At 44.7% G+C, this 12406-nt stretch overlaps 1 protein-coding gene across 1 annotated transcript in view; it reads left to right on the forward strand.

Annotated features, from left to right (window-relative positions):
• The window catches only part of STOM (stomatin), a 148700-nt gene that overhangs the window by 107205 nt on the left and 29089 nt on the right, over positions 1 to 12406 (forward strand). The window contains exons 3-5 of the mRNA XM_086920974.1: positions 4704 to 4776; positions 11318 to 11400; positions 12183 to 12386. Of these exons, the coding sequence (XP_086777100.1) occupies positions 4704 to 4776; positions 11318 to 11400; positions 12183 to 12386 (360 nt within the window). The remainder of the gene's footprint in view (positions 1 to 4703; positions 4777 to 11317; positions 11401 to 12182; positions 12387 to 12406) is intronic.

Raw genomic sequence — 12406 nt, forward strand, 5'->3', positions numbered from 1 at the left:
AGGCCACTTTATTTCTGTATTGTAAGTTCAATGTCTACTTAGGAATAAAGGCGACTGAGTTTTCCAGTATCAAATGGTTACAAAGGTCGGATGGGCACTCGCGCGATTCAAAGGAACACGAAAGCTTTTGCCAATTCACATGCAGTTGTAAAGGAACATCTGTACAGCGCTAAATTGCAGTGTCACGTGAACGTCCGTGTACATTTTAGTAAATGACAGCCACGGTGTCTGATATAGTCAGCAGTGTTAGTGAATTGACACAATATTTTAATATTTTAGAGAGTAGTCTTGTGCTGTACCAAGGAATTAAAATCCAACCAAGTTAAATAGTCTTATTATCTTTACTGAGTGCTATGAAGATGCTTAGTGCAAGAAATTGGGTTACTGGTTGACTGGGGAGTAAACCATGGTCAAGTAGCTACCACAATCCTTGTCAATGTAAGGTACAAACAAGCTCTAAATTAACCTGTGCTCAACCCCCTGGTAGATTGGCACATAGTAGTCCGGCTTAACTTGGAGGCAATGTATAAAGTATTTGTGCAACTCTTCAAACAGTGGCACAGTGAAAATACACCACAGTATTAGAAAAATAGTGTTATTTATAATAAATGAAACTAGACCAAAAAGGCAAAAATCCAATCAGTAGAACCAGATTTACGAGTTCTTAAAAATTTCAGTGAATAAAAGTGCCAAAAGCGCAAAGGGCCAGCTGGGGAGATCTGGTTGCGCCAAGTGGAACAATGTCACATCTTGAGGCTGACGGCAAAGGAGCACCGGCCGGCTACAGGGACCTAATTAAGTCCGCTAAACAAAGTACCGTAAATCCTGGTTGTGGAGCTTTACGAAGATCCGTGTCAAACAGGCATTGTGCAGATAAACCAACGCATCTGAGATGCAGTAAGGCTACAATACAAGGTCATGCGCTGTCATAGAAGATCCCATTGACGAGGGCTTGCGATGCAAAGTCTGGCGTCAAGGAGGCAGTGCGTAGTTGGGGCGAAGCCCCAGTTCCTAAGAGCTATGAGGCTGTGGGCCAGAATTCGGCTTTGGCGTCAAGGCTGCTGTCAAATTGAGATGTGATGGCCCGCGTCCCAACTGCGGCAGTGATGCAGGTCTTTGGGACAGGTCAAAGCCATGCAGCAGCAGCAATGCATGAGTTCTACTCTGAGATGTGCTGTGCAGGAGAGAAGATGTTTTGTTTCCAAAGGGTCCACGGAGGTTGGCAAGCACCTTAGGCTCAGTTCCAAGTGTCCAGAAGTTGGGTGGTACCACTTGGGAGAGTAGACTATCAAATGGTACAGTCCAGGTGCAGAGGCTTCAGATCAGGAAGCCAGCTAACTAGCCCTTGGAGGCACACTAGGTTCAAGAGATGGAGGCTCAGTCCTTCTCACCCAGGCAAGAGTGCAGCAGGTGAGCAAAACAGGAGTCCAGCAGAATGCAATTCAGCAGAGTGGCAGTCCTTCAGCAGCCCAGCAGTCCTTCCTAGCACAGTATCTACAAGTCCAGAAGTGTACTGAAGAATTGGTGTCTGAGGTGCTTCTTTTATACCCTGGTGCCCTGTTCCTGAAATGTGGGATACGCTTCTAGGCAATGTCTTTAAAGTGCATGGAATAACCTCTCCCTCCTCCCCTGGCTACAAGCTGGCTAAGGTGACAATGCAGGGTCATTAGGCCCTTTTCTGTGAAGGCAGGGCACAGCCCATTCAAGTGTAAGTGGGGATGTGCCCAGCTCCTCTCCTGCCAGGATGGCCCATCTAGACACACCTAAGCTCCCTATTGTTTGTCGGTCTCTAGGAGGAATTGCTAAACCCAACTGTTACCCATACCCAGGCAAGTGTTCAAAGACCTGCTATAGGCACTAAATTGATAAGGCAGAAAATCTTCAGCTTTCTAAAAGTGGCTTTTTCAGATGGCAGTTTAAAATATGACTTCACCATACGTTAAGATTTAAAATTGTGATTCCAGAGACACCAAACTTGAACTGGTTATCACTTTCCCATTTATAAATAAGACTATAAAAATAATAAGGTAACTCCAATGTTATCCTTTGGAAGAGGCAGGTCTTGCAGTAGTAAAAAAACAAATTTGACAGTTTTTCGCTACCAGGACATGTAAAACTTGAAAGTACATGTCCTACTTTTTTTTCCTTGCACCCTGCCCTCTCGGCTATCCAGGGCCCACCCTAGGGGTAAGTTAAATGTATTAAAAAGGAATGCTTGGGCTTGGCAAAGTTTTATTTTGCCAAGTCAAAATGGCAGTTTAAACTAGACACATATGCTCTGAAATGGCATGTTTAAAGGGCGATTTGAGTGGGTGTCACATTCAGTGATGCAGGCCCACTAGTAGCATTTAATCTACTGGCCATGAGTTCATATAGTACCACTTTACTAGGGATTTATAAGTAAATAAATATGCCAATTGGGTATAAGCCAATTCTACCACATCTTAAGGAGAGAGCACACACACTTAAGCATTGTTTAGCAGCGGTAACGTGCACAGGGTCCTAAGGACAGCAGAAATGAATTCATCAAAAAGTGGAGGGCAAATGCAAAAGGTTTTGGACCGACCCTGATCAGAGGGCCAGGTCCAACACTTAGACATGGTGTGATAATCCGACACAATGTCTTTCGGATGCAAAAGCATTGCAAGTTTGAATTGTATGAATCCATATACTCTGATCAATTTGGTATTTTGAGTGTTGCTACAGTTTTATCGGACTTTCCAACCAAATTAACATTATTCAGTAAGGAGTTCCCAACCAGTGTGTCAGAATTATTCATATGAAATGAAATGAATTAGTACTTGTATAGCGCACTTATACCCTGAGGTGTCTTGGCGCTGTACGCATACCGCTGTGGAACCCTTCCTGGCTTTTCCCTGTGAAATGCCCACTCCTGGGCACCCCCAAGGTGAAGCCAGGCATCCCAGCGCAGTTGGGGCCGTTGTGGAGATTAAGCAAGCTATTGCCCATAGTTGCAGAGTGGGACCCATGATTAGAATAGGCACTGAGGCGAGAATTATCAGGTCCGAGGAAATTGAGCCCAAGACCCGCCAAGGCGGGAATTGAACCCTGGTCCCGGGCCAGACCTCTGCAACAGGGTCTGCTGCTCTAACCATTGAGCCACACTTCTCCATATAATGGCTTTTCAGAAATCCAGTAATAAGTCTTTGGGGCAAATTGGCTTTGCTAGTGCCTTCTTGGGGTGCTGTACAGCATCAGAAAAATGTTGTACAGCATGGCTAAAAGTTCAAAAATAAAGAGCAAAAATTCAGCCTCTGTAGCTGCATCATTTGGTGGGAATGAGCGTGTATCATTACGCATGCAGGTGTTCAAAATGATGCGGATGCTATTTTTGTAACTAGTAGGGCAAAAGCACCTCCTTAAGGATGAGAAGCCAATTGCAGGTTGATGCCTGATCCTCCCTAGGAAAAATAATTTTAAAAAAAGGATGGTGGGCATGTGGGCCAAAGGAGGAGGGGTGGATGAAGCAATGAAGAGTAGCTGGGGGAGGGAAAAAGCTGCTCATCAGGCCGAACAACATGGGGGCGTGGGGAGAAGCATTCAAGCTAGAAAGCAACATGGAGCATTGGGGACATGGGGAACACATGAAAGAGACCTTGTAACAGAAGGGGGACAGCAACGGGAAGGGATTTGCCAGTGTGAGGCGCGGTGAAAGACATGAGGGAAAGAGCTAGAAAACATGTGCGCCATCATATCAACAACCTAATTCTTTCACAAATGGTGCATGCAACCAGTGGCGGCTACTGCCAATCTGACCTGGGGGAGGGGCAGAACGGGGGAAATAAAAAAAATACACCTACCTTTCTCTGCCAGCTGCTGTGATCTATTGCTCCCGCACCACACTGCTCCTCTCATCCCGGCACACCAATTCCCCAGAGCACAGACTCCCCACACATTCCCAATGCTTCTCGCATGCTCTTACTCCCAGCATGGGAGCAGCGCTGGGATTGGGCGGAGCGGGCCGGTCTCACTCTCCAGCAGGCAGTGGGAGCCTGTGCCCTGGGGACTGCGGGTAACTCCAAGGAAAAGCTTAGAGCTATCCAAGTGCGCATGTCTGTTTGGCCGGCCGTGGACGGCTGGCCAAATCTAGGTGCAGTTTCAAGTGCCTACCACTCCTCCTCCCCCTGGTAGTGAAGCGAGATGGCCCGCCTCACCCTAAACTCGTGGATTGGAATAAAATAGTTTTATTGTCATTTTATTTTTCTTCTGCCTGCTGCATTTCAGCAGTGGGTGCGACACTTCTTGCCATAGCGGAGGAGCTGCCCCTGCCTACAACTGTAATTTGTAAATATGTAAGAAATATAATGCTTTTGTATTGTGAAATGTAATGTCATTGTGCTGTTCAATTGTGTAATTCCCTCGTTGCTGTACCCAATCGTGCATTGTTTCCAAGCACCATTATACTGGGATCCATTGCTGCTCAGCTAGGCTTGTACTGAGTAAACACCACTGCATAGACAAATGCATGCATCCATGTTTTGTTAAATTATTCAGTTTTGGCACATCAATCATTTCAGAATATACTGTTGTTGCTGACAAATGTACCGTCTCTGATTGATGATGTGTTTATAGCTGCCACAGCTAGGAAGCAGTGTTCTCTGAAGTGTCACAAACACACAAAATCCATGCTGTGAGCTCTCTCTGGCTTTCGCCCACCTTCATGAAATGACTTCTCTTTGCAGATTGTCAAGGAGTATGAACGGGCCATTATCTTCAGGCTGGGCCGCATCCTGCGGGGAGGCGCCAAGGGACCCGGTGAGTGCAGCGCGCGACATCCACAGATGGGCAAGATGGCTTCCGTCCTTCCTGATTGCTCATTGGTCAACCAGTGTTAGTGGAGCAGGCTTCAAATGAGATTCTTTGGTCCGCTTATTACAAAATAGGGAAGATTGAAGGAAAAACATAAAAAGCAGAGCGTGCCAGGCCCATGTCTAGGTGGACACACTCAGTAAAAGATGCGGATACATTCGTTTGCAGTCACTGCAAATCATTGTCACTTCTCTGTCGGGTCATACATAATTTACCTACATTCTCCCCAGTGTAGCCATTTTGTAATGTCGGTCATGCAAGAAAATTATATGGGAAGTGCTAGGAAGCGGAAAGTGTTGTCTGTAGTGCAGTATTTCCGTTTCTTTTTTTGGACCTTCAACTACATACTCTAGCCAATATGGTGCACAGATTCTGAAAGACCATTTTTTCCAATAAATCCACACTTTGCATAACTCTGAAAGTCGATGTTTCTTTAAAAGTCTGTGCATTCTTTCTTAAAATTAATTTCCAAGCATGAATTGGTGAGTATTGTTTCGGAAAGTGGCGTAACATCCCTCTTATCACTGCTTGTAGGAGACATAACGCAACATAACCATTGCCTTGGCCCTGTGACCATGTATTCAATGACTCCACACTCCTGACTCGGAGAGCGGCTGTCCACCTACCCAAGGCTGACCACAACGGTTGTGTTGAGAGTCTGTGTCGATCCACAGTGGGGCCAGCATATGTCTCTAAAGGAGTCAGACAGGAATAGTCCATGTATTGTATTGTAATTATATAGCGCTTGCTACCGCTGACGATGCGTCAAAGCACTCTTTCAGTGAGTAGCATGCTACTCCGGAACCCATAAAGGATTAGTGATGAATTAGTATAGTGAAATATGAAAGTAATGTGAGTGGTGGATATGTTAGTCAGTTATTTGGATTGAGAAGACTAGTGGAGGGATAGAAGAGGAAAAAAGGTTTGCATATATATAGCGCTTGCAACCCCTGATGAAGTGTTGAAGCGCTTTTCCGGTGAGTAGCACGCTACTCCGGAACCCATAAAGGATTAGTGGTGAACTATTATCGTGAAATATGAATTTAATTGGAGTATTGTAGATGTTAGTCTGTTATTTGGGTTGAAAAGGATAGTAGAGGGATATAGGAGGAAAGGATTTAGAACATTATATATTTTTTGTTTTGTTTTGGAGCTCATAGCCGTAGGAGGAGGCTTGGGATGAGTAAAGGGGAGGTTGAGGGAGAATAGTCAGAGGGAAAGGGTTAGAAAGGCTCATTTTGGGAGTTCAGAATAGTAAAATATGTATGAGATGATGCAAGGAGGGCTAGAGTAGGGAAGACTCTATAAAGGGTTATTTTGGGGATCATAGTAGTGGTATGGGGTTTGAGATGGATGAATGAGAGAGTGGAGGTAGAGGCTATATTGATAGAACTATAGGGTGAGAAAAAAAGGTAGTGCTTTGGAAAGAGTAGTAGAAAGAGGTTGAGAGGAGTCGGAGCTGAAGTGAGGAAATATTGAGAACGGTATAGGGTGAGAAATAGGGTAGTGCATTGGGTATGATGAATTAGAAGAAAAGTAATAAATATAAAGATCCATAAGTTCATTGAAGGTGTATAGATGCATAAAGTAAGGTAGTATATGTAGATTAAAGATGCATTAAATAAACTCCAGCTTTCAAGTGTTGTCTGATTTATGCAGTCACTTATATACATGTTAAAAACATAGAATAATGTAACTATCAGTAATATGTACATTTGTTAAGCAGAACTAGTGAATTTCTGTATTTTGTAAACACAATTATTCTACACGTTTATACAAAGCAATGCACATGTATAGGTATACTAGCAGCCCGTCCCGACCTTGTCCGGGAGCAACAGGCTTCCCCGACCCCCACCCGCCCGACATTGTCCAGCAGCCTGGGCCCCCGCCCGACCCGTCCCCCGCCTGCCCCAACCCCCGCCTGCCCTGACATGGGTCCCCTTACCTCAGCTGCCGCTCCTCCCACCTGTCCGCTGCTTGCACCGCCGCTGGCCTGTCCACTGCTCCTCACGTCACCGCTCCTCCCCGCGCCATGTCCGCCGCTCCCTTACCTCAACCGCCACTCCTCCAGCCTGTCCGCTGCTCGCACCGCCGCTGGCCTGTCCGCTGCTCCTCACGTCACCGCTCCTCCCCCGAGCCATGCCCGCCGCTCCTCGTCGCGCTCCTGGACGCCGCTCCTCCCCGCGCTCCTGACGTAAGCACGCACGTCGCGGCCGGCGCTACTTCGGAGGGACTACTTTTTTTTTACTGTAAATTTTTTAAATAACGTTTTTTTAAAAATTTATATAGCCTATAACCATCTGCACACCCTGACGATTCCAACGGTGTATCGGGTGTGTGGATTAGCGCTGTGGTTCCCGAGTTTACCCGCCTCAAAGGCTGAAAGTTCTTCCTTTATTATAGTAGTATAGATATGTATAGTACAAATGAATGCTTATAAACAGAGGGATATGCTGTATATTTCTGTTTGGGTATGGTGGTTATGTGGGGAAGGGCCAATATTTGAGTAGTTTTCTGAAGATAAGGTGATTGTCTGTGGATCTTATGTTGCAGGTAAAGAGTTACATAGTTTAGCTGCTTGACAGAGAAGGATGTGTCACACACAGTTTTTTCTTGTACTTTGGGATTTTGAGGTGAGGTGCCACTCTAAAGCAGAGGTTCCTTTGTTGAATGCGTTTGGTGATTTTATTCCTGATGAAGAACAGTCCTGTTCCATGTATCGCTTTGTGGGAGATATAAAGCAGCTTGAACGTGGATCTTCTGTCGACCGCTAACCAATGCAGGGGCGATGTGGTATTGCGGTTTTATATGTAGGAGTATTCTGGCTGCCTAGTTCTGAATCCGTAGTATTTTCATGGTCATTAAAGGTGATCCGTGGTAGAGGCTATTGGCATAATCGAGTTTGGACAGAACAAGGGAGATGGTAGCCTGAACCTTGTGTGGAAATCCCAAATGGGGAAGATTTGTCAAATTTGCCTAGGTTATCTGTCCCCAGCATTCTAAAGCCAGGATTATTTTTATGTGGTTAAGCTGTGCAGGTGGCGGTATCAACACGTTATTGCGCCTGATTTATTTGCATAGTGGTCTAGGTAGAAGGTGTTCTGCATGAGGTACATTTGCAGGCGTTTGTAGATGGGGTGCATTTCATCATTCTGTTACTTTATAAAGGCACTTATGCTTCTGTGCAGGCAGTGACTTAACAGTATTTGCATCATTTGTGGCTCTGGTACCTTTAACAAGACAATGAGGATACTGCTTGCAGGTTCTTTCTTGTGAACTACCGAGGATATATGCTGAAATTAGCGTTTCCATCATGTTTCGTTCTTAATTAACGTTCCATCATCCATCCTAGATTTGTCATGTGTCATCAGTTATTAGCATTCCATCATCCATCCTAGTTCCATCATGTTTTGTCTGTAATTAGCATTCCATCATGCATCCTAGTTCCATCATGTTTTGTCTGTAATTAGCGTTCCATCATCCATCCTAGTTTCATCATGTTTTGTCTGTAATTAGCGTTCCATCATCCATCCTAGTTTCATCATGTTTTGTCTGCAATTAGCATTCCATCATCCATCCTAATTCCATCATGTTTTGTCTGTAATTTGCGTTTCATCATCCATCCTAGTTCCATCATGTTTCGTCCGTGGTTAACGGTCCATCATCCATCCTAGTTCCATCATGTTTCATCTGTTATTAGCGTGCCATCATCCATCCTAGTTTCATCATGTTTCATCTGTAATTAGCACTCCTCCATCCACTCTCGTTCCATCATGTTTCGTCTGTAATCAGCGTTCCATCATCCATCCTAGTTCTATCATGTTTCGTTATTATGCAGTCGAGGTTATCCACCGATCACCGGATTATCCTAAAAACTCCCCTCAAATGTGCAGCCCAAAGCTTGGTCAAACCATAGATGACAAGCAACCATAGAAGCGCGACCACCTTTTTTAGGCACCATCACTAAGTCTTAAATTGGGGCTCATGTTACCATTTGCTTTGATCTTCCCACACAAAAGAACAAGGTCAGGCTGTGTGTTCTTACATGTAGGTGGTTTTTGGTTGGCAGATCGGACTAGACTGCATCCTTTGGAGTGATGTCAGACACATGAGTGCTCTGGTTGGCCCGATTCTGACCTAAAGTATGATGCAATGTTGTATTAATCTGTTCTAGAGCGCGTAAGTGCCGTCCGTGTTCACCTTATAGCACTTTATCTTGGTTCATCCTGTCTTCTCATTCGGATCTGTTCTACGACAGAGCAGGAGTGATTCATGTATTTGTACATCAATCAATCAAGGGTTTGTAAAGCGCGCTACTCACCCGTGAGGGTCTCAAGGCGCGGGGGAGGGAGCAGCTCCCGATCAGTCGAAGAGCCAGGTCTTGAGGTCCTTCCTGAAAGTGTGCTAGGTCGGAGCCCGTCTGATGTTCACAGGGAGATCGCTCCTGGTCTTGGCCGCGATGTAGGAGAAGGCTCTACCCCAGTTCTGTTTCTGCGGATACGTGCCAGGTCAAGTTCGGCGGAGCGGAGGTTCCTCTTAGTTACGTGGAAGGATACTCTCTGGTTGAGGTATTTGGGCCCGATGTTGTTGAGGGATTTGTAGGCGTGGGTGAGTAGTTTGAAGGTGACCCCCTTCTCGACGGGGAGCCAGTTGAGGTCTCGTAAGTGTTGGGTCATGTGTTTGTGGCGCAGAGTCCCGAGGATGAGTCTTGCTGCATCATGTGTAGCATGGGAGGGAGAGTTTGCTGGGTTTTAGAATAGTGCAATGGGGGTGACCCATCACCCTTGTCCTTGATTATATAATTGATCCCTTCTGTCGACAATTTGCATTTTGTTTGCTACATAGCAACAGGATGCCTTGTTTGTGGCCTTTACTGTTGTGATGTTTGTAGGAAAGTGTGTTTCAGGTGTTCTGTTGTGTTTACTGCCTTGTAAAGTGACGCACTGCCATGTGTGTCATAGCTGTCATTGCTGTTTTGTGGCAGGTGTTTGGATGGCTCTGTTTAATGTAGCCAGATGTGCTAAGGAGCATTTTGCATACGTAACAACAAACCCTGTAAAACGGATGGTGATATATGGGTAGAAAATATGCAACATTTTATGTGTATCCCCTTCCCTGATCCGGGGTAAGCCCTCGGCCTCTCATATCCTCCTCCCCTCTGTTCCACCCAAATGTCCATAACTTCATTTTAGATCTCAGAAGCCCTTTTGTTGTATGTATTCTATGGTGACATTTATATAGCGCTTAATACCACTATGTTGGTGCTGATAGTCATGTCCGCAATATTTCCTTTGAGATATTTTCTCTATCCTGTTTGAATGTTGATATAAAAAAGAATGAACTAAAGGGCAGTGATGGCAAAACATTTATATTTTTATCGTCTAGTACCATGAAAAGCTCGGTCCCCCTATTGCACCAAAGGCGCTATTGTTGAGAGCCCTTGCTCTGTTAAGGCCATTGTAGGCAGAATGCATCAAAGGACCTCAGGGCAGAGCGAGCTCCCAAAAGAAACCAGGATTAACAAAGCCAATACTTCTGGCGTTGGCTGCCGACGTTTGCTTTACCAATGTTTGTGAAATCTTTTATATAAAACTGAGCGGTATAAGTGGCTTGTTTTTCTGTGGAGGTGTGCATTGTGCCAGAGCAGAACGCCGCCACTCACAGAAAAGTAAGCCGCTGTTGGAAATCTGTGCTGAACCTGTGTCTCCTTCTGTTTGCTGAGGTGGACCTAACAAAAATATGATTGACACACAACAAAAATGATTGACACCCCTTCTAAAAATATGATTGATAGTCCTAACAAAAAATATGATTGACACGCCTACTAAAAATATGATTGACACTCCTACTGAGAATATGATTGATAGTCCTAGGAAAAATATGATTGACACTCCTACTAAAATTATGATTGACACTCCTACTGAAAATATGATTGATAGTGCTAAGAAGAATATGATTGACACGCCTACTTAAAATATGATTGACCCGTCTACTTAAAATATGATTGACCCGCCTACTTAAAATATGATTGACACATCTACTGAGAATATGATTGATAGTCCTAAGAAAAATATGATTGACACTCCTACTAAAATTATGATTGACACTCCTACTAAAATTATGATTGACACTCCTACTGAAAATATGATTGATAGTCCTAAGAAAAATATGATTGACACGCCTACCTAAAATATGATTGACCCGCCTACTTAAAATACGATTGACACTCCTACTGAGAATATGATTGATAGTCCTAAGAAAAATATGATTGACACTACTAACAAGTGATTGACACTCTAATAAAGATATGATTGACATTACTAACAAACATATGATTAATTTTCAAGCAGACGGAGACAACCAGCTGAAAGCCCCTATGAACAAGTATAGAATATATAAACACCAGACTTGCGCTATACATGACACCGAACTGAGCACGCGCTCTGCGCACCATCTTTTACCATCCTCTTTCTTCCTTCCATCCCAGGCCTGTTCTTCGTCCTGCCCTGCACCGACAACTTCATCAAAGTGGACATGAGAACAATTTCGTTTGACATTCCGCCTCAAGAGGTACAGATGAGCCTAGACTCGACTACTGTGGGCGCTATGCACAGGGGGTTTATAAAATGCTGCCCATGATATTCACTGGGTTCAAATAATTACTGCTGGCAACCTATTAATAGAGTCTGCATAGGTCCCCTTCCTGGAGGCAGGTCTGACTTGTGCAAGACTGCAGCGCATGAGCACCACAAACTGTTTTAGAATCCTTTCACACTATTCACTATAAACTCTGCAGCCCTAGAGTGAGTTACTGTGCACGTATAGAGTAAATGCAGAACATTGCAGGCTTGGCATTTTTTTCATTTGCCAATTTCTTTTCCCTGTTACCTTCTCCTGCACAGTTCCTGGATTTAATTAGTCTGTACGGGCCAATGACAACAATGCTTCCCGCCAAAAAATGGATGTGTTTCCTGTATGGCGTGCTGTTGCTTATGTTGTGGACTTTGAGATCAAAGCCGGGCTGCCCCACGTGTTCATACTATGTGTTCCTGTGCAAACCTCCCAGTGTGCCAGAGCCTCTCTTCATACCTGCAGCTGTTAAGAGCACTTTCAGAGGTTTGATGCTGAGGTTAAGCTCTATGTATAGAGCACTGTATCCACATTTGCATTTACCCTGCATGATGAGTCTCCAGAGTTCTTGAATGCTCCCTTTGTTCCTAAGATGCTTTAGTGTACCTTACTAGGCTACATTTGAAGTTGTCCTGTTTATCTGACAGTGTAACTGACTTTTCCAGGTATTTGTGATGGACAGAAACTGCTAAAGTACTGAATATTTCCTTTATCCCCTCCAGATTCTCACTAAGGACTCTGTCACGGTCAGTGTGGACGGCGTGGTTTACTACCGAGTCCAAAATGCCACCTTGGCTGTAGCCAACATCACCAATGCAGACTCTGCCACCCGGCTGCTGGCACAGACCACGCTGAGGAATGTTCTGGGAACCAAGAACCTGTCCCAGATACTGTCCGACAGGGAAGAGATTGCCCACAACATGCAGGTATGTGACACTTTAGCACA

Source organism: Lissotriton vulgaris, chromosome 5 (genome assembly GCF_964263255.1).
Source record: "Lissotriton vulgaris chromosome 5, aLisVul1.2, whole genome shotgun sequence".
In the NCBI taxonomy this organism is placed as follows: Eukaryota; Metazoa; Chordata; class Amphibia; order Caudata; family Salamandridae; genus Lissotriton; species Lissotriton vulgaris.